This window comes from Ambystoma mexicanum, chromosome 8, assembly GCF_040938575.1.
Source record: "Ambystoma mexicanum isolate Mex_15411 chromosome 8, UKY_AmexF1_1, whole genome shotgun sequence".
NCBI classification, from domain to species: domain Eukaryota; kingdom Metazoa; phylum Chordata; class Amphibia; order Caudata; family Ambystomatidae; genus Ambystoma; species Ambystoma mexicanum.
The window spans coordinates 1,247,582,292-1,247,604,184 of NC_090929.1; the positions used below are offsets into that span (position 1 = coordinate 1,247,582,292).

Consider the following 21,893-nt stretch of genomic DNA (forward strand, 5'->3'; position numbering starts at 1 on the left):
AGAGTCACCCTGTTCTCCTGGACATTTTGAGCACCCTTTCCTATTTTGGCATCTGGGAGCCACTGGCACATCTCTTGGACTCTAGAATACCGCCCCCTCCAAACCCCAGGGGAGTCACCTGCACATCTATTTGATTCTAGAATACCACCTCTCCAAGCCCCTACCTTTCACTTTCGAAATCAACAATATCACCCCTCCAAGCCCCCCCTTTCCTTTTGGACTCTAGAATAACCCCACCCCACAAAGCACCCGCCTTTTCCTTTGGACTCTAGACTTGCACCCCTCCAAGACCCTGCCTTTCCCTTTGGACTCCAGAATAACTCACACCGACAAGCACCAGCCTTTCCCTATGGACTCAAGAATAGCACCCATCCGAGCTCCTGCTTTACCTTTTTGATTCTAGAATACTATCTATCATCATTCCCTTCTGAATACTAGAATATTGCCCCTCCAAGCTCTTGCCCCTTTGGCTGCTAGAATAATCCACACAAACCAAACACTCGCCTTTTCCATTGGACTCTAGAATAGCACCCCTACACGTCCCACCTTTCCCTTTGGACTCTAGAATACCCCCCTTTAAAGTGCCCGCCTTTGTCTTTGGGATCTATAACAGCACCCCTCCAACCCCTGCCTTTCCATTTGAACCCTAGAATAACCCACACCCACCAATCACTGCCGTTCCTTTTGGACTCAAGAATAGCACCCCTCCAAGCTCCTGCTTTTCCCTTTGGAATCTCGAATACCACCCCTCCTCCAAGCACCACCTTTCCCTTTGGACTCTAGAATAACACCAACCATCCAAGCCCCACCTTTCGCTTCTGAACACTAGATTACCACCCCTCCAAGCCCCGCCTTTCCCTTTGAACTCTAGAAAAGCATCCCTCCCAGCACCTGCCTTCCTCTTTGGACTCTAGAATCGCACCCCACCGCGGCTAGCCCTTCCCTTTGGACTCTAGAACAATCCAAACCCTCCAAGCCCCCTCCCTTCCCTTTGAACTCTAGAATACCACTGCTCTAAGCTCCCACCTTCCTCTTTGTACTCTAGAATAGCACCCAGTGAAGTGAGGGAAGAGTTCCTGGTATGATAGCCTGCTCCAGTGTGGACGTGTTCACTGTTACTGGAGCTGCCTCTCAGCTGATGCTGTTGTAGCTTTAACTTTGCCTGCTTACAAAAGCTCTATGTCTTTGCCAAGCCACGCAAAGTGAGGGCAGTGTTCTTGCTGTTCTGCAGTGGGCAACAGTGAAAGGAGGGGCTTGCTCCTGTGTGCCCAGAGTTTGCTTTCAAGGACCTGCATGCTCGGGGTCTCTCTGGTCCGACGTAGCTGGAGGAACTCCAGCCTGGTGAGCCCACCCTGATTTTTTTGTGTAGAGTTACAGCGGGTCTGGCGACATCGACCCCCCGCCTCGCCACATGGTACATATCCGTTTTATTGATGTGTCTGCAATTGACAGGTGGACATTTCGAATAACATATTCAATTGGTGGATTGGTGGAGGGCTGCAGAATTGGGAGCAGCAGGCATTTTGTAGCCGGCTGCGACTGCAGAAGCTCTGCCAGGCTCCGTGTTGGCAACACCTCACTGTAACACAGTGAATTGCTGCGCGCATTGTTACCGGCAGTTACCTGATCCCTCATGGAAGTAGCGGCAAGTAAGTGGTTTTGTCTTGCCTCACTTGCAATTGGCTTTTTATAAACGTACAAGTGCATGAAAACTAAGGCTGACAAAATAATGACATCAACCAAGACTGTGTGCAACCTGAGGAGCGGCTCTAAAGGTGGTGGCCCACCACACGCGTTATTCTTGGTCGCCTCGACTGCTCTTAGTTTGGCATTAGAGCTGCCACTCCCTATGTCCCCTGTGGGCACAGGTGACATTGGGTCAGTAACTGCTGACACTACCAGGCTACCCTTGGCTGAGCCCGCCAGTACTGAGGAGCTTGTTTCCCAAAAAAGTGAGTCACTCAGTCTTGAGGGTCATCCCTGACTATTTCATCTATACAGAAGGGACCCTCATGATCAACAGAGATGGGCCCATATCAGGGCTTACGGCAAAAACGTCAATACAAATGGATCACTCCTGCCCCCCTCAAGTAATGGAGAGGGAAACGCCGACCTTAGGAGCTGTGGGGGCCGATAGATACACTGGTGGCGGATTCTTCACACGGTACTGAAGGTTTTGTGATAATAAATACTCTTTCCAAAAGTACCCGATTCAGACTCTCTGGCTCTTCACAAGCTTCATACACATCCACTCTAGCTCCTGCTCAGCATATGAGACTCTTGTTTCTGCTAGGGACCCTTTAGTGCATGAAACAAATACAATAGTTAAAAGCTTTACTAAACCTATTTAAAAATCGTCAACAGGAAGTTAAAACTCATGGGTCCCTTTTGGAATTGATACTGTCAAAACGACTGAGATTAAAACGTTGCCTGCTTTTGATGCTCGCACACCTGTCCACTCAGACAACTTAGTCTCTCCTGTGTTGAGACACACCTCACTCACACTGTCTGTGTGCTATAGAAGCAGTTTTAACAACTTCTCAGAAAGGGCCTCTGACTACCCCTCTAACCACTTTAGCACAGAGGAAAGCAGTGGTTGCCCCCCTAGCGCAGCCTGGCCTCCCATGGAAGTGTTTAGAAAAGGCAAAAAGAATGTGTCTTATAAAGAACATGAAAAAAAAACAAGTGGTCTATTGCGGGGGGCTAGAAGTGTGGACTTCGTGACATTCCAGCAGTGGGCCTCCGCTCGCTGAGGTCCCTAAACAGTCCAATAAGATGAAAACAAAAGTTTTTGATAAGCGAGACAATAGGTCTAAGGGCCCAAAAGGCTGGCAAATCCAGGCTGGGAACCGAATTCCTGAGAATAGAGCAGTTGTGCTGAATCACTCATGCATATTGTCTCTATTGTCTGAAATCCATGCGCTTTGGGCTATTTCTACAGGGGATTTGGATCGAGAGGACATCCCCTCAGGAAAGGACCGATATGGCTGTCATGGACATCCACTACAGCATTGTCTTCAATCTGGTTCTGAGGGAGTCTAATGATCAACGTCAGTTTGGTTATGACTTTTTTCTGGTCGCTCATTCTACTACGTTACCCAGTAAACAAGAAGAGCGCGTATCTGGTTTGAGGTGGAACCTCGACTTACAGATACATGTGCCGCAGGGCCTGACGGTTCAGAGACAGGTGAATTGGGTTGGTGAAGACAGTCGAGGTGCAGTAGACTCAGATAACTGGGTTGCAACCTCTTAAAAAAATAATTTTCCTGTCAGACTAACAAGTGATATTAATGTTTTGAACACTCTCTCCTGGATCAGTTATGGACACTCTAACTTATTCCAGGACCATACCCAGGGAACATTTCTAAAGGGGTTTTCAATAATATTACTCCAATAGACCTTGTTAACTGAGTGCCTGGTCCTTGATGGTTACAGCACCTATGCACACAACCTGCTGTGAAGAGCCTTCATAGAAGATCCGCTGGCGGCCTACTTATAGTCATTAAAAAGGCAGTTGGCATTTCCCCAGACCACTTGCTATTTTCAGAAAATGGCTTTTTGGCACTGCAGGCTTCGATCTCTCTCAGGGGCTTTACCAGAAAATTGGAATCAACAGGTCTGCCCTATTGAAATCATACTTGCAAACTTGTCCCTTCGTATTATGAATTGGTTAGACAATGTTGACTGTGGCTTCATCTGTTTAGGTGGTAACCTTAATTCCTCATGTATGGAAATAGATTTGGTGAATGGCAGCCTGGTTAACAGGGCTAAGAAAACCAAGCTTATATATGGCAAAAGATTGTCACTCTGCGTGAAGGGATTGGGGTTACATCGGCTAAATGGGGCGGTATTAGGTGGCATTCCAGGTCATCCTACATGGTCTGGGGGGGGGTCACATGATCCACGCTAGGCTACATGTTTGTTAATGAAACACTGTTTGGCTGATGCGATACATTCTTTATTAAACCATGCGTTTGTAGTGACCATGACATATTAGTTGCCACCTTTAAACTGCCCCTAGATGTTACTCCTCTTAATATGACAAATGGGCTTATGGCCAGCCCGGGGAGAGTGGGGGGGGGGGGTTATTGTATCAGATAGACTGAGCACAAAGTGGTGGAATTTAATAAACAGATGACTGATACTATGCAAAATACAACTTTGGAGTGGAAATTAGAGTGGAAATTTGACATGCTCAATTTGCCCAACTTTGGGACCTTTACTGATGGTCATTTGAAAGCCCCTAACAGAATGTCCAGCCTGGTTGGGATTATTCATACACATTCCTTCGACCACAGGGTCCTTTTGGAAAAACATAAATTAAGGGCTTACATTAGAGCCATTAAAACCATGCATGATGGTGAAATGCGGTTATTATTGGAAGAGAGAAAAAAGAATAAACAGGCCTATCGCAATTGGATTCGGAACCACCAAGTTCACTTATAGCAGATGGATGCCAAACTTATGTTGGGCTTGCATTGTAAAAGTGATACCTCCTCTTTCTGGAGACTTTTGAATAATTGTGGAAGATCACAGACTGGCCTCTTGTTGAATTCCATTAGCGAAGCCCTCTGAGCCTGATCACAAAGTTATCACTAGATTGGCGACCTCAGAAGTGACTTGCTTCTAGCAAGTGGGACTTCATCCTCGACCAATTCACTGTCTATAAATTTGACTAGCATTCGCTCTAGAGCTCCTTGTCCCAACAAGCTTTCAAATGTTGTTTTTAAGCATAACCCTGTAATGTGATCCTGGATATTAATGATTTTAGGCAAATTATTACTGCCAAGTGCTCCCGAAGTCATGGCATACTGCCTATGTTGTTCCCATTTTTAAAAGAGGCAACCAGACTGATTCAAAGAACTATAGACCCATTGCAATTTTAGATGCTGATAGTAAGGTTTTCGGTGCCTTACTATTGCAACAGCTAACAGCATGGTCCCTGGCAACAGGGAGGCTTCAAAATGGCAAACTGGGTTCCGCAAAAGACATTGCACCACACTGAATGGCTTCCTCTTATACTCTGCACAGAAATTGGTTGTGAACAGAAAAGTTACCACTCTATTCATTGTGAGTTTTGATATGACTGTAACTTTTGATGAAGTGAATAGTAATCTCTGTGGACAAAATTAGCCAATTGGGGCCTCCCATGGAGCTTATCGAGTCAAATTATCGCCTTATGCTCCAACTTTAATGTTCGTGTTAGAGTTAATAACCAGGGTGGGCTGACGCAGGAGATCCCAACCTCCTCCGGGATCAGAGAGATGTGCATTCTTTCCCCCTGTCTTTTTTATTTGTATGTCTCTGATATTTGAGAGTCATAAGATAAGACGACACTCACCTGACCCAAAGGAAATAAACAAAATATTATACGGCTCTCCTACGCGGATGACTTTTAATTATTTGACCTCACCCTGTTGAGACTTCAAAGGCTGATTTTTGCATTTAATATCTACGTGTACAAGAATTTTCTACAGATAAATGCAAAGAAAACTATGGTCATGCAATGTACATCCAAGAGGTTGACTACGAGTTATGATTTTTATTGTGTAGGGGAGAAATTGGCTTTGGTTTCCTACTTTACCTACTTGGGTTTTCCGATTTATAGCAAACTAACTAAGGCCGCTATCTGGGAATACCATAGCAATAAGATAAAGGGACTGAGTAACCAACTTGTTAAAATTGACAGGAAATTCTGCCTTTTTTCCATACTGCCCAGCCTAAAATGTTATAAGGGAAAGATAGTCCCAAAGGTTATCTGTGGGGTTGAATTGTTTGACTTTTCCTATCTAAATATGCTGTTGTTTATTGAAGCCAAGTTATGAAGAAGACTACTACAACTACCCATAGCCCTTCCAGTGGCTTCCACTCAGTACACATTGGGGCTGACTTCACTCTGGTGTAGTGGAATGTAGTATTTCCTAATTTCCTTTGGCAAAGTTTTGACAGCTTCTCCAGGAACCTCGTATGATGACTTGAACACAGGCACGCTTACCCAATCTGAATTTGGAATAGGAAAGGCCATTACTCATTTCTCAGCTGTGTGTGATAAGTTATTGAATGACATTGGATCTAACCAGAAAGAATTGATGTTTCGGCCTAATCACACAAAGATGCTTTTGGAATGATGGGATTGGCAAGCAACAATGGACAAAATGCACGGCTACGTTTCCTTAGCTAAGTTGGCTGAGGACCCTAAGAAGATTGGAGTTCTTGCGCCATTCCTCTCAATTTACCCGGGAAAGGCAGCATGAGGATCTTTTTTGAGATTCTGGTAAAACTGTATTAGGACTAAGGAGATCCAATGTAAATATAAGATAATATCCTCAGAAGACATTGGGCCTCATTGCAAGTGTGGCGGTCCGGAAACAAAGGTGCCGGTAAGCTTACCGACACCCTTGTTTCCAGATCACCACACTGTGAGTCTGCCTGCTGGGTGCAGCGGGCAAGGCAGGCAGAGTTGCCAGTGACGTGCCAGTGCTTCCGAGTCCCCATTCCCATGGAATCCCATAGGACTGAGACTTGTAATGTCCTGGTGGCACCGGGAAGCCAGGTGGGGATCCAGTGTTATGGGGTTGGCGGCAACTAGCCGGTCGCACCGGCGGGTTACTGCTGACCTTGTAATGAGGCCCATTGTCTGCAGATTTTGTAAAGATCAATTTGAGACTTAGTATCATTTGATTGTCAAATGTCCTACGTCACAAATTACTCGTCTCAGATAATTCGACCACTTATTTCATATATTTTTTATATAGATAGGTTTTGGAAAAGATGCCTGAGAGGTAGTGTAACATCAGATGTGGTTGCAGTGGTGGGGTTTATTGGAACTTTGAAATTGGATATTAATCAGATTTTTTATAAGATTTTTAAATCATTTAAACCCTTTTTTTAATAAAAGTGTTGTTTTGACTTGGATTTTAATATGTACCGTTCTGTATTTCATATCTAATTTTGTATCCTTTTTTCTTGTATATGTGGTTAGATCTGTGGACGTCTTTTTACTTGAAAGAATTGTATATCTTTTCTCATTTATTTTCTTAACTTTGTTAAAGGTTTTAATTGAACGAATAACAATAAAATAAAATGAAAAAAATGAATAGCCCCATCTAAACCCTTGTTTTTCCCTCTGGGCTTTAGGATAACACTCCTCCAAGCCCCCGCCTTTCCCCTTGAACTCTAGAATAATCCACACCCTCCAAGCCCCCACATTTCCCTTTGGAATCTGGAATACCACCCCTCCAAGGTCCACCGTCCCCTTCTGAACACTAGAAGACCACCCCTCATGCCCCCACCTTTCCCTTTGGACTCTAGAATAGAACTCCGTCAAGACCCTGGCTTGCCCTCTGGACTCTAGAATAATACCTGTCAAAGCCCCCGCCTTTCCCTTTGAACTCTAGAATACCACCCCTCCAAGCCTCACCTTTCCCTTTGGATTCTAGAATGCCACCCCCAAGCACCTGCCTTTCTATTTGGACTCTAGAATACCACTCCTCCAAGCTCCATCCTTCCCTTTGGGCACTGGAAGGCCACCCCTCCAAGCACACACCTTTATCTTTGGGATATAGGATAGCACTCCTCCAAGCCCCTGTCCTTCAATCTGGGCCCTGGAATAGCATCTCTGCAAGCCCCCACCTTTCTCTTTGTAATCTAGAATACCACTTCTCCAAGCCCCACCTTCCCCTTCTGAACACTAGAATATTCCACCCCTCCAAGCCCCCGCTTTCCCTTTGGACTCTAGAATACCACCCCTCCAAGTCCTACCTTTCTCTTTGGACTCTAGAAAGCCACCCATCCAAGCACCTGCCTTTCTCTCTGAAATTTAGAATACCACCCCTCCAAACCCGCCTTTCCCTTTAGACTCTAGAATACCACCCCTCCAAGACCCCGCCTTTCCCTTTGGACTCTAGAATATCACTCCTCCAAGACTCCACCTTTCCCTTTGGAATATAGAATAGCACTCCTCTGAGCCGCTGTCTTTCCCTCTGGGCTCTAGAATAGCACCTCTGCAAGCCCACGCCTTTCACTTTGAATCCTAGAATAACCCACACCCACCAAGCACCTGCCATTCCCTTTGGACTCTAGAATAGCACCCCTCTAAGCCCCCACTGTCCTCTTTGTACTCTAGAACAGCGACCCTCTAAGCCCCAGTCTTTCCCCCTAGGCTCTAGAATAGCACCCCTCCAAGCATCAATTTTTCTCTTTGGACTCTAGAATAGCAGCCATCCAAGCCCCAGCATTTGGACTCCAAAATGAACCCCACCATTCAAGCTCCTGCCTTTCCCTTTGAACTCTAGAATACCACCCCTCTATGCCCCACCTTCCTCTTTGTACTCTAGAATAGCAACTGTCTAAGCCCTGGCCTTTCCCTCTGGACTCTAGAACAGCACCCCTCCAAGCATCAGTCTTGTGCGGTGTAATCAAAGGCCCCAAACCAACAGAACTGAAGGGCCCACTGAAAGAAATTACCTGCCATCATTCATAACCAAACCGTCAAACTGAAAATGGGCCTATTAAGACAAACTGTGGGGTTTCTGCAAGTAATATAAGAAAGTGGCATGTGAGAAAGGATTACGTGTCATTACAAAAGGAAAAGCAGCATTTTTATTCACAGAGGCAGAAGAAATGCAAAGGTCCCTTTCACGTGGAAAGTAGGATTTTCAAACGCTGACACCAAAATGATTTTGCATGGGCGTTTGCAAGTTAAAGCAAGACATGAGAAAAATGTACCCCTGCTAGCATAAGGATGTCAGGGAAAAGACATGGTGGGTATTGACAAAAAGTAATGTATATTATGCTTCACATGTAAAATACCGGCAAACATTAGAAAAGAAAATCCCATTTTTTTGTCATGAAAAGTTCCTGTAGGTCTGAGGCAGACTATGTGGGTGTCTTTCTGCAGTGTAAATCCAGAGAAAGCTAAAACAAAAATGTAATCCAAGTGCAGATTGGAAGAGCACATCTCATTTCTGGCTGAGAAATAAATGCAGCATTTTCACTGAAATTTGACTTCCTTTCAGCGAAGGACAAATGGTGGGTCTTTGGGCAGAATTCACAAATGGATTGCCCCACTGCAAGCCTGGTTTGTGCATCCCCACTATTTACAACTACAATAAAATGCAGCCTGTCTAAATGGTGTTGAAAACCAAGTGTCCCCAGACCTGCTGTCTCTGAAGGTAGTTCTGTGCAGGCCGAATGTTCTAGCCAGTTCATGACTGGAATGTGGGATGGGGGATCTTTGTGTTGACCTGTGCATCCCAGCTATTTACGATCTGCAGCCTGCACTTCAAACAACAAAGATACCCATTTACAAAAAACTTGGTTAAAGAACTATTATTATTTAGGCATTTTTCCAAGCAACCATAAATCGTAGTGCCTTTATTTTTTCGGGTCCATTTTTAGATCACTTTCAGGTGATTTTGTTGAAATAAAATTCATCCAAATGCGACTTAGGGAATTGTAATGACCAGCTAAAAGGTGTTCCTGGCTGCTCTGAACATGTTCCGAATTTGAGAGTTGGCAAACTGGTGGAGGGTAAAATTAGGAATGTGGGGAGTGAATTACATGTTCCTAACTGTTAGACTTTTTGTAAAAACGGCAGAAAATTGCCAAACAGCCGTGCAACATGGTGCAGACCCAGATGTTATTTTATTGAATTCCCCATTATTAGCTGAAGTGGAATTTTGGCAATTACTAGTAAATCACAATGTTTTGACACATAACTAGATTTTTACCAAAAGGTGGCATGAAAACAAAAGAGGATTTTAAATGGGAATTGCCATATGTCTGCTCCAGACTCCTAAACCAATCCTTACTGAGAGAGAGGCTGGATTTGGGAGGAGCAAGAAAGGTGGCTGTCCAATCCTGGTTGAGGGCATTCTTGCAGGGCACTGCCCAAAATTGAAATCTTGATGATGTCATCACTGGTATATAAAGTGGATGCACTGTGGGAGAAGGGGCAGAGCTGCTGAAATGTACCATCTGATAGCCACAAGGAAATACCTCGAGGAGATTTTGCTGATATTGCATCTGGGTTGAGTGGTATATTGCTGGGAAGGCATACAAGCTGTCTGGGTCCTATGGTGAAGAAATGGGGGCCATCCTTGAGAGTGGAGTGTCCAGACCACTACCTGGTCCTCCAAGAGGGACCTGAAATGCAGCTGGGTTTTCTGAACTTTAAACAGAGGTTTTAAATTTAAGAACAATTGCGCCATTTGAATCCAAAAGGTGGACGAGTCTGCTTGCCTTAAATCCTTTCCCTTTAACTGTGTATCCTTAGCCTAGTTGACTAAAAATAGTAATTGAATGAATTCCCCTTGGCAGAGCACCACAGGGTGATTTTTGTTAAAATTCGAAATTACCAAAATCTCATTCCCAGTGTGCCCTATAAACTATAGACTGTAACTTAATTGGGTCATCCTATGGGTCCAGCTTCCCCAATGCAGACCTTTAAGTAGAGGGGGACTGAACATACACAATTCTTAAATCATCCCAATTTTTACTGTCCAACTTCCCCAACACAGACCTTTAAGTGAGGTGGGTCTGAAAAACACACTGATTGCTAAATCACCCTGTATTTATTTTAAAGCAAATGTGTAGATGAAATCATAATAGCCATATGCATTTATGCCAATCTATAAACCAAATTGCTAGCCTTTTAGGGGCGCGGGAAAATCAAAATTGCACAGCACTACATATGTAAATTGTTTTTGCTCAATGAACAGTGTTCATTATTTCTGGAAGTGAAATTGGGATAAAGTAGTATTGTGATTTGTGTTTTTTCAAATCAACTTGTGTGATTTATTTGTGTAACCAGAAGTTTAATTGTGGGCCACTTAGAAGGTGGCGTGTGTTGCTTTAGTGTATTTTTCATTGTTTAGCATTCAAATAAATACAAATATATTTCCTATACCCCGGCCTGGTTCTTGGCTCACTGTGGGCACAGACGGGGAGATTTGTGTGACTCTATATGAGTCTTCAGTAAGGCCAGCGCAAAAAAACTTAAGCGGGTATTGCAGGGCTCCTTGATTGGGGGAGGGAAGGAACTCCCCAGGTTAAGGGGGGTCTCAATATAAGGCGACAGTCTTTCCCTTTGGACTCTAAAAACTCTAAAATAGCATCCCTCCAAGCCCCAGCTTTTGGACTCTACAATAACCGCCACCCTCCAAGTCCCCGACTTTCCCTTTGAACTTTAGAATAACACCCCTCTAAGCCCCCCCTTTTTGCCTTTGGAATCTAGAATACACCCCTCCAACCCCCGCCTTTCTCTTTGGACTCTAGAATGCAACCCCTCCAAGCCCCCGCCTTTCCCTTTCACTCTAAAGTACCACCGGTCCAAGCCCCGCCTTTCCCTTTTGGAATCTACAGTACCACCACTACCAAGTTCCCGCTGTTCCCTTTGGTCTCTAGAATATCACCCCTGCAAGCCCCCCTTCCTCTTCTGAACACTAGAATTCCACCTCTTCAATCCCCACCTTTCTGTTTCGAATCTAGACTACCACCCCTCGAAGCCCTTGCCTTTCCTTTTGGACTCTAGAATAAACCCACCAAGCACTCCCCTTTCACTTTGGACTCTAGAATGCAACCCCTCCAAGCCCCCGCCTTTTCCTCTTGAATACCACCCCTCCAAGCCCCCGCATTTCCCTTATGGAATCTAGAGTACCACCTCTCCAAGCTCCCGCATTTCCCTTTTGGAATCTAAAGTACCACCCCTACCAAGATCCTGCTGTTCCCTTTGGACTCTAGAATACCACCCCTGTAAGCCCCATTCCCCTTCTGAACACTAGAATTCCACCCCTCCAATCCCCTGCCTTTCCTTTTGGACTCTAGAATACCACCCCTTCAATCCCCACCTTTCCGTTTGGAATCTAGACTACCACCCCTCCAATCCCCCGCCTTTCCTTTTGGACTCTAGAATAAACCCACCAAGCACTCGCCTTTCACTTTGGACTCTAGAATGCAACCCCTCCAAACCCCAGCCTTTCCCTCTTGAATACCACCCCTCCAAGCCCCCGAATTTCCCTTATGGAATCTAGCGTACCACCTCTCCAAGCCCCCGCATTTCCCTTTTGGAATCTAGAGTACCACCCCTACCAAGCTCCTGCTGTTCCCTTTGGACTCTAGAATACCACCCCACCCCTGTAAGCCCCACCTTCCCCTTCTGAACACTAGAATTCCACCCCTCCAATCCCCTGCCTTTCCTTTTGGACTCTAGAATACCACCCCTTCAATCCCCACCTTTCCGTTTGGAATCTAGACTACCACCCCTCCAATCCCCCGCATTTCCCTTATGGAATCTAGAGTACCACCTCTCCAAGCTCCCGCCTTTCCCTTTCGCTCTAGAATACTAGCCTCCGCTAACGCCGTTCCCTTTCGGAACCGAGAAGCCACCACGCTCACCTTCCTCCGGCGCCGGTGCTCGTCTCCCACACAGTTCACCAGGGTGTTGGCGCCCAGGATGATCTGGGTGCTGTGCGGCCACTGGCTGCTCACCAGGCTGTGCTCCCCCAGCAGGATCCTGCGAACGTTGGCCGCCCCCGTCACTCGGATGAGGGGCTTCCCCAGCAGGTGAGTCTTGAACACGTTGCCGTACTTGGCTCGCCTGGAGCTGTGGAAGTCGGAGCCCTGCAAGAGATAAACAGCGCTGCAAAGAAGGCTTCCAGGAACTGCGCGTGAGAACGCCCTCCCACGTGCATAGGCTGCAGTCTAAGGCGCTCCAGGCCCATGCAATCGAAAAACCCTTCACTTTACACATACGTAGCTCTCTGGCCAACTACATCAAGGCAGGGCCTATCCTAAGAAATGGCAAACCTCTGAAGATAAGACCGTGGCAGCATTATAGCGGGCATTTCATTTGGGAGACGATAGCCTGTTCTGCGATTTCTAGAAACATTAATGACAACTAAATTGAACAAAGCTGGCAGGACTAAAACAAAAAGGCGCAGGGAATATTGAAAATCGGTAAAAGCTCTCTGTACGTCGCCATCCTACTACTTCCAATGAAAACTTTACCTAGTGCTTTTATATAGCGCTTTACATATAGTATTTGTCGGAAAGTCGTGCGGGCTCCGTGCCAAGCCAAACTCTCCTTCCATGCTTTCCTTACCTGCACCAGCCAATGCAGCGTCTCCCCGAAGAAAGGCCACCCCATGGAGCCCTTGGGCAGGGGCAGCGAGCACTCCCTGTCCCTGGTCCTGCTCCAGCGCAGGGCCCAGAGCTGGCGGCACAGGGCCAGGAGCAGTAGCAGGGACAGCACAGAGGTGGCGGCCGCCTCGAGCAGTGACAAGTAGTTGATCTCCAGGAGGAACATGGCGGGGCGGTGCGAAGCGCTCGGAATAGGTGTCAATGCCAGCCGACGACCTTGGGGTGATGTATCAGGGGCAGTCCTGTGCTGGGAATCACTGCCCCTTCTTTACCAAGTGATGAGCCTAGAAGTTCGAGGGGGTCTTTGGAAGGGCGAGGGCACTGGCGCTGTTCTGCCAATGGAAGCTGTTAGGCTGGCGAAGTTGGCGCTTTGCTGACAAACAATGGGCTTAGACGGGACGCCAGCGGTTCTTTTCTTTCAGGAGAGGCGCTCGGGCTGGGCACCAAGAGGGAGGTTTTACACTGGCGGCCACTGGCGTACTCAGTAGAAGGGCATGTACTGGACGTCAGTGGCTATTGTCTTCCAGGTGAAGTGCGTCGCTGGTCAGATCCCAGAATCCTGCCCAGTCCATCTAGCCGCGCAGGTGCCCCAGGTCCAGGCTGTACAGAATAAAAGGCAGAGAAGAGCAGATTCTTACCATATGAACCACTTCAAAAGGACTCATGACACGACATTTCATACCGAACTGGCGCAAGCTGGCGTGGCTCGACACTTCACAACACACTGGGCGATGCTACATACGGGGTAGTTACAATGACAACAAATGACCACGAGCAGTTTACCACGAAGGGGTGAGACGGGGGGGGGGGGGCAGCTCCAGCCGGGGTGTGCGAATCAGTTAGGCCATGTTCATCCCGCGAGGACAGCCCCACTAGGTATGGTATTGTTTATTTATAAAGCGCCTATACACATGCAAGTGTTTCTAAGCGCTAGGACTAGGGAGCCTCGTGAGTGGGGCCCTGCTCACATTGCACTAACTGACAGGCACGCACACGGGGGGCACTTTGTGTCTTGGACCTACCCTTCATTGTAGGCAGTGTTGGTGTTCATGCGCGATTCAGGCTCTGTTCCCCCTCCAACAAAAATGCGGAGCAATGGGGGAGGGGACGAGGGCAGTTAATGTGGCTGTGAGTTAGGCCTATCTTGCACTACAGGCGGCCCCCAAGAGGCAGTGTGGGGACAATTTCTGATACCGTGCAGAGCTTTTTTTTGGTGCAAAACGTTAATGCAAATTATCAATTACAATAACACTTATATTTGTAAAGCGCTGTACATAGAACATTTCTATATACAATAGGTCTACCCAATCGACGTTGCTATTTGTTCAACAAGCAAATGGTGTAGAATGAAGGGCATAACCGGTAGTTGCATATTATAAGCGCATGCGATGTGAAACGCTTCTTATACTGCGCCAGCCAGTCACCAGGTTACTGGCCTAAGAGCACCAAGGCTTGTCGGGAAAGTGGCATTAGGGGAGCGGACGGGTGCAGTGGGGGCGCAGAGTTAAGCACGCATTCACGTTTTGTACAGTGGCCTGAAGCGCGACCGAAGCATGGCGCTGATCGAAGAAAGGCGCGCGCGTGCACGCGACCGTACAGCGCTACGCCGCGACCGTACAGCGCTACGCCGAACTCCCGCGGAAGCGGCTGCATGAGGGCTTCGGCTGGGCCCCTGCGTACCCCAGAAGTCAAGCGCTGAGGTCAGAGCATGCTATGTGCAGGGGGAATGCAGGGGTGAGGAACAGAGAGTGTGGTATCCCTCGGGGTGCCTGCCACGTGAATGTACCTGGGTACTGTGAGATAAAGGCTTAAATCAAAGTGCAAACACCGTGTTGGTGTAGTTGTGAAGTCAATGCCAACAGCTAAAAAAATGACACACGTATTATATTGGCGATGTGCGCACCTTCCGATTGCCCATGTTCAAGTAATAATAAAATGGCTGAAACTCAGGCCTACTTCGAGAACGCTCCTAGACACGTGAACCGTGTTACTTTGTGCTCGGCTTGACTTGGCCCTTGGCAATGTGTGTTCCACATTAAGCTCGGGGCCTGTGGTGGGCCTTTGGTGGGCTTTCTGGAGCCTGCCTCCGCGTGTCAGACATGCGCTGGGTGTGAGGTGAATACGGATTGCGTTTAAGGACTCGGGCGCATACTGTAAGAATATACTTTGTCTCGCCTCTTTGTGTTAACTCTGCCTGCGCCTTGAGTAGGCGCCCAGTGGGCTCTGCAGGTACCTTCCCTCATCAGTACACTTTGCTAATAGGGGGGAACTACTTTTGGGACCTCTAAAATGTGATCTTCTAGAGTTGTGTGCGTTATTTATGTTTCGTGTTTCGGGTCGTGTGCAGCATGTTGAACGTTGCATTGTGTATACACACACAGACAAGCATAACATGTAGCTTGTGATAGCCACTCCAGAGAAGCGAGCTGCACAGCTGCGCTCCAGACATACATGACCCCACTGGAGAATAGCCTTTTCATGCGCGCAAGATGTCACTCTCATACCGTGTGTTCTTAATGAGGCCCCCGGCCAACTGTCCAAACTTTGTGCAGAGAATGGATTTTTTTTATGCCAGTTTGTGCACACCAGCAGCAGTAGACAACCCTAAGAAGGTGCCATTTCCAACATTATTAGAGCTTTATAGAGACTTCTAAGCGGCGCCCAGTGCAGTAAAGATGTGTGCGTGCTGCAAAACAAGCTAGAGCGCACTGTAACGTTATGAGTTGTTACCAACCACCTTCACGACCTGCCCAGGGCAATACGTGTCTCCATCAGTGCGTGCCCTTGACAGACGTCCTATCACCTGGGCTCCTCCACAAGGGCGTGTATACATTATGGAAAGTGACTTCCGCCAGAGAAGGGATGGACTCTGCATTCATCAGAAGCCAAAAAGCCACCCCACGGCGCACCTGGTGGAGAGCATATGGCCATATGCCCTACACAAGCAGCCAGCCACGGGTGCTCCAACATCTGACGCGCACTGCACTGAAGCGGTTTAATCTCAGTGCCCTGGATCAACAGACCGCTCCAAAGTGGTCAGTACTGCAACATTATCAGAAGTTCATAACCCGCATGCCCAGTGTAGTGAATGTATGCACTGAAGCGGTTTAATCTCAGTGCCCTGGATCAGCAGACCCCTCCAAAGTGGTGAGCACTGCACCATTATCAGAAGTGCATAAACCGAGCTCAGACATGCCCGGTGCAGTGAATGCATGCACTGAAGCAGTATAAACTCAGTGCCCTTGATCAACAGACCGCTCCAAAGTGGCGAGCACTACAACATTATCAGAAGTTCATAAACCGAACTAACACATGCCCAGCGCAGTGAATGCATGCACTGAAGCGGTTTAATCTCAGTGCCCTGGATCAGCAGACCGCTCCAAAGTGGCGAGCACTACAACATTATCAGAAGTTCATAAACCGAGCTAAGAAATGCCCAGTGCAGTGAATGCATGCACTGAAGCGGTTTAAACTCAGTGCCCTGGATCAGCAGACCGCTCCAAAGTGGCGAGCACTACAACATTATGAGAAGTTCATAAACCGAGCTAAGACATGCCCAGTGCAGTGAATGCATGCACTGAAGCGGTTTAAACTCAGTGCCCTGGATCAACAGAGCGCTCCAAAGTGGTGAGCACTACAACATTATCAGAAGTTCATAACCCGCATGCCCAGTGCAGTGAATGCATGCACTGAAGCGGTGTAAACTAAGTGCCCTGGATCAGCAGACCGCTCCAAAGTTGTGAGCACTGTAACATTATCAGAAGTTCATAAAGCGAGCTAAGACAAGCAGTGCCATTGCATGCATGCAGTGTGTGCGGGTTCCCACTGCTCTGCACACGTCGATAGAATCGCGTCTGCCCTGAAATCTGCACTATTAAACAAAGCACATTCCCAAGCGGTGCAGTGAACGTGGGCACGTGCGTGATTACACACAATACACGGCACAGTCGGCTATGAAAACGTGTTGTCATTTGGGTTGCATTTAGTAGCGAGCATCACCCCCAAGTCTTGCCAAGTGGTGCATGTCTGTTGTTGACCTCGGGGCCCCGCGAAAGCCGCAGCTCCTAAACTTGTTACATTTTAGAATTAAAACGATTGTACTAATGTGAAGCGGAATCCTTTCCTTGAAGAGGCATGTGGGTCTCGCTCGCTTAAGTAGCCCGACTCTAGGATGCCCCAAAACAGCGGTATTATTAGAAGTAAACACACCTAAGACTTCGCCGCCACCCACGAGGAGCGAGCTTTCAAGATGCGCTGTAATCTGCGGAGCAGTGCAGGCGGGACTGCACTCGCTGCCCCGCACATGCAGCCAGAAATGCGCTGAAATCTGGGGAGCAGTGCACGCAGGACTGCACTCGCTGCCCCGCACATGCAGCCAGAAATGCGCTGAAATCTGGGGAGCAGTGCGGGCGGGACTGCACTCGCTGCCCCGCACATGCAGCCAGAAATGCGCTGAAATCTGGGGAGCAGTGCACGCAGGACTGCACTCGCTGCCCCGCACATGCAGCCAGAAATGCGCTGTAATCTGCGGAGCAGTGCGGGCAGGACTGCCCTCGCTGCTCCGCACATGCAGCCAGAAATGCGCTGAAATCTGGGGAGCACTGCACGCAGGACTGCACTCGCTGCTCCGCACATGCAGCCAGAAATGCGCTGTAATCTGCGGAGCAGTGCGGGCAGGACTGCACTCGCTGCTCCGCACATGCAGCCAGAAATGCGCTGAAATCTGCTTAGCGCTCGAATTGAATGCACTTCCAAGACGTTTCGCGTACACGGCGTGTGGGTGGGTGATTTAAGGCACCGAGTCATATTAGTATATAAATGTAAACGCATTCTCAACTGTAATCTAGGGCAGGCATCGTTGCCCCGCACACATAGTGAGCAACCAGATATGCCCCTGCCCTGAAAGCCTAGTGCCCTGCGAGAGCACACGATCAGAGCATTTCCAGTATGCGAGCAGTGCGTGGCGGGTGCACGTGGGGCCAGCAGCAGTCAGCGCCGTGCCTCCCGGAGTTCTGAAACGGATGGGACACCGCACGCCAGGGCGCTCCAATCCATATAATAAGAGAGTGTGATCAGCAGCCAGTGCCCGGCCGGCTCTGGCGTCCGCTGCGGAGCGGCCCTGGTATCTGCGGGATTAGAAGAAATAGCGCGCCTTCCCAGGGCTCTGCGCTGCAAGCGCGGCGGCTGCCGTGGGCTCGGTAATATTATGGGAAATTAAATCCACATGTCATCATCATATGTAAAGGTCGTATTGGGATAGTTAGAAGTCGCTTTTAATTCAGTATATGTCTTGTGTTTGTCTCCATGCTACTAAATGTCAAATGAGACAGTCACTCGTGTTATCTATCTATACAAAGTCAAATCTGGCTATATCTATATCAATAAACACATTCACGTCCTCATATCCATGGGCTGTTCGGTTCTCACAGGTGTGCGATTCTTATTTAATCCGTTCCCTCCTCTAACCGCTCTGTGGCTGCTCGTGAAGCACGTTTCCGCATAGGTCGCTGTCATTTACAACAGCCGTCTCTGGACATGTTCTGAAATCTGCCGCACTATAACCATTAATGCGCATATCCAAGGGCTCCCCAGTGCGTATGTGTGTGTTTGCAGCCTGCTCTCGGCATGCACAGATTTAGAAGTAAATACACGTTTCCAATAGATCTCCCGTGCATGCATGTCATTTACACACGTGCTCTCGGAATGCACTTACATCCTCTCTACTGCTAGAAGTAAAATACACGTTTCCAATAGAACTCCCGTGCATGCATGTCATTTACACACGTGCTCTCGGAATGCACTTACATCCTCTCTACTGCTAGAAGTAAAATACACGTTTCCAATAGAACTCCCGTGCATGCATGTCATTTACACACGTGCTCTCGGAATGCACTTACATCCTCTCTACTGCTAGAAGTAAATACACGTTTCCAATAGAACTCCCGTGCATGCATGTCATTTACACACGTGCTCTCGGAATGCACTTACATCCTCTCTACTGCTAGAAGTAAATACATGTTTCCAACAGACCTCCCGTACCTGCATGCATGTCATGCATACAACTTCTATGGGCATCTACTGAAATCTGCATTATTACTAGAATTAAAAATCCTTTCCACCAGATTCCCTGTGCTTCAAAGTAATTTACACCAGTGCTCTGGGCATGCACTGAAATCTGCACTACTGATAAAAGTAGATCATCCTTTCCACTACATCTTCCGCGCTTGCATGCATGCATGTCATTTATACCACCGATCTGGGCATGTATTGGCATCCGCACTATTGCTAGAAGTAGATAGACCTTTCCACTAGATTCCCCATGCATGCATGTCATTTACACCAGTGCTGTGGACATGCACTGAAATCTGCACTACTGCTAGAAGTAAATAGACCTTTCCAACAGATCTCGTGTGCATGCATGCCATTTACACCAGTGCTGTGGACATGCACTGAAATCTGCATTACTGCTAGAAGTAAATAGACCTTTCCAACAGATCTCGTGTGCATGCATGCCATTTACACCAGTGCTGTGGACATGCACTGAAATCTGCACTACTGCTAGAAGTAAATAGACCTTTCCAACAGATCTCGTGTGCATGCATGTCATTTACACCAGTGCTGTGGACATGCACTGAAATCTGCACTACTGCTAGAAGTAAATAGACCTTTCCAACAGAACAGATCTCGTGTGCATGCATGTCATTTACACCAGTGCTGTGGACATGCACTGAAATCTGCACTACTGCTAGAAGTAAATAGACCTTTCCAACAGATCTCGTGTGCATGCATGCAATTTACACCAGTGCTGTGGACATGCACTGAAATCTGCATTACTGCTAGAAGTAAATAGACCTTTCCAACAGATCCCGTGTGCATGCATGCCATTTACACCAGTGCTGTGGACATGCATTGAAATCTGCACTACTACTAGAACTAAATAGACCTTTCCAACAGATCTCGTGTGCATGCATGCCATTTACACCAGTCCTGTGAACATGCACTGAAATCTGCACTACTGCTAGAACTAAATAGACATTTCCACCAGATCTCGTGTGCATGCATGTCATTTACACCAGTGCTCTGGGCATGCACTGAAATCCGCATTATTGGTAAAAGTTATTACACCCGGCCAATAGATATCCCATGCATGCATGCCATTTACACCAGTGAATCTGCACTACTGCTAGATAGTAAATACACCTTGCCAGGCGATCTCCCGTGCCTGCATGCATGCATGCCATTTACACCAGTGCTGTGCGCATAGAGTCCGCTTGGTCCTGAAGTTATAAGAACGCAGGCACCCATTCCTGACAGGTGCCTCCAACGAGAGCCCTGTACTCACCAGTGGCCGAGATCAAGTCGCCTCCCAAACTCCTCAGATCTGCGTCAGGAACTTCTGTCCGACCCGCGCTCACTCGCATATCTCTCCATCCATACATTTATCGGCTTATTATAGCGCCCACCTCCAGGGCTGATGACGTCCGCGAAGAGCTTGGCAGAGCGCTTTGATTGGAGCCGGCAGAGAGGGCACTCTTGACGGCAGGGGCACGGCAGATGTGAGTAATGGGCTGCAGTGACAGCGCTAGTGGGCTGGCCCCGCAGACCGACCCTCTGGAGGAGCAGGTAACCAATGACAGCCCGACTCCCAGATTCAATTGTAAAGCTCCGACCCCCCCTGACCCTCCCCCCACTTCCCCACAGGAGCGTGCCCCTGAAATTCAAGCGGGCCAGCAGGGGCACAGACACAGGGGCAGCTGGGATCTCAACGTTGGTGGGCGAGGTACTGCATCCGTGGAACAGGCACAAGTGTCTCTGAGAATCCGTGCCCGGGACACGGAAGGCGAAATGGAGCCCTTCACACACAGCAGCCACCGGCAGGCGTTCCGAGGCACACGTTTAATTGCTGCGTCGGGCTTGTTGGGGCGGATGCTGAGCCCCCGCGGAATAAGTGAAGCCACAGGCCCCAGCAGGACAGCACACACGTGAGGATCCCTTGAAAGCCGGCTTATCGCACTGAAAGCCGTGTTGCGCCCGGCTCCGGGGAGTCTTTGCTCCGAGCCGGCTATATTACAAGGTGGCCTTTCCCCAAGTGCACAACTCGAAGCCCTACCCGGCCAAATGGGGCCCGGGCGATCCCCAAGTGAACAGGCCTAACAGCCCCCATCTTATGGCAATGCTGACCAGCTGATAATGCTCCTATTTCCAATGTTTCATTACTGTATGAAAAGGAGGCACAGCGAATGGAAGCCAGATGCACTGGCAGTTCCAGGCCTCCTGTTTGCAAAGAGAATAGTTTACATTTCAGAAGCATACATGAACACAGCGATGACTATTAGTGCACAGGCCAGGCCTGGAAGTTTATTATTCGGCTAGTACATATGTCATGGGTTATTTGCATTGCACCAGACAGCAGGTACGTGCGAAGGAGGGAGGGGTGTGGGGGAGAGGAATTATGCACGACTACTCCCACAGAGCACACATCTAGTAATAAGGCCATGCAAGCACACACCAGCATACATACATTTCCCTGTGTCGCATTAAATAACAGCGTGTTTTCTCCAGCGCAGTGCTGAGGATACTGCTCTTGCTCTCTCCTGCACAATGTTGAGTTTGCTGCTGGTGTTTTCTCCACCACAATGCTGAAGTGCTTCTCGTGCTTTCTCCAGCGAAATGCTGAGGTAGCTGCTCGTGCTTTCTCCAGCGCAATGCTGAGGATGCTGCTTGTGCTTTCAACAGCGCAATGCTGAGGATGC

The 21,893-nt window shown here is 48.1% G+C and overlaps 1 protein-coding gene across 1 annotated transcript in view; it reads right to left on the bottom strand.

The window, feature by feature from the left end:
- The window catches only part of CYP26C1 (cytochrome P450 family 26 subfamily C member 1), a 217,025-nt gene extending 196,333 nt beyond the window's left edge, over positions 1-20,692 (bottom strand). Inside the window, exons 1-3 of the mRNA XM_069611362.1 lie at positions 20,483-20,692; positions 13,103-13,740; positions 12,397-12,621 (exon numbers count right to left, since the gene is read on the bottom strand). Of these exons, the coding sequence (XP_069467463.1) occupies positions 12,397-12,621; positions 13,103-13,306 (429 nt within the window). The 5' untranslated portion in view covers positions 13,307-13,740; positions 20,483-20,692. The remainder of the gene's footprint in view (positions 1-12,396; positions 12,622-13,102; positions 13,741-20,482) is intronic.
- Between the last annotated feature and the right edge of the window lie 1,201 nt (positions 20,693-21,893).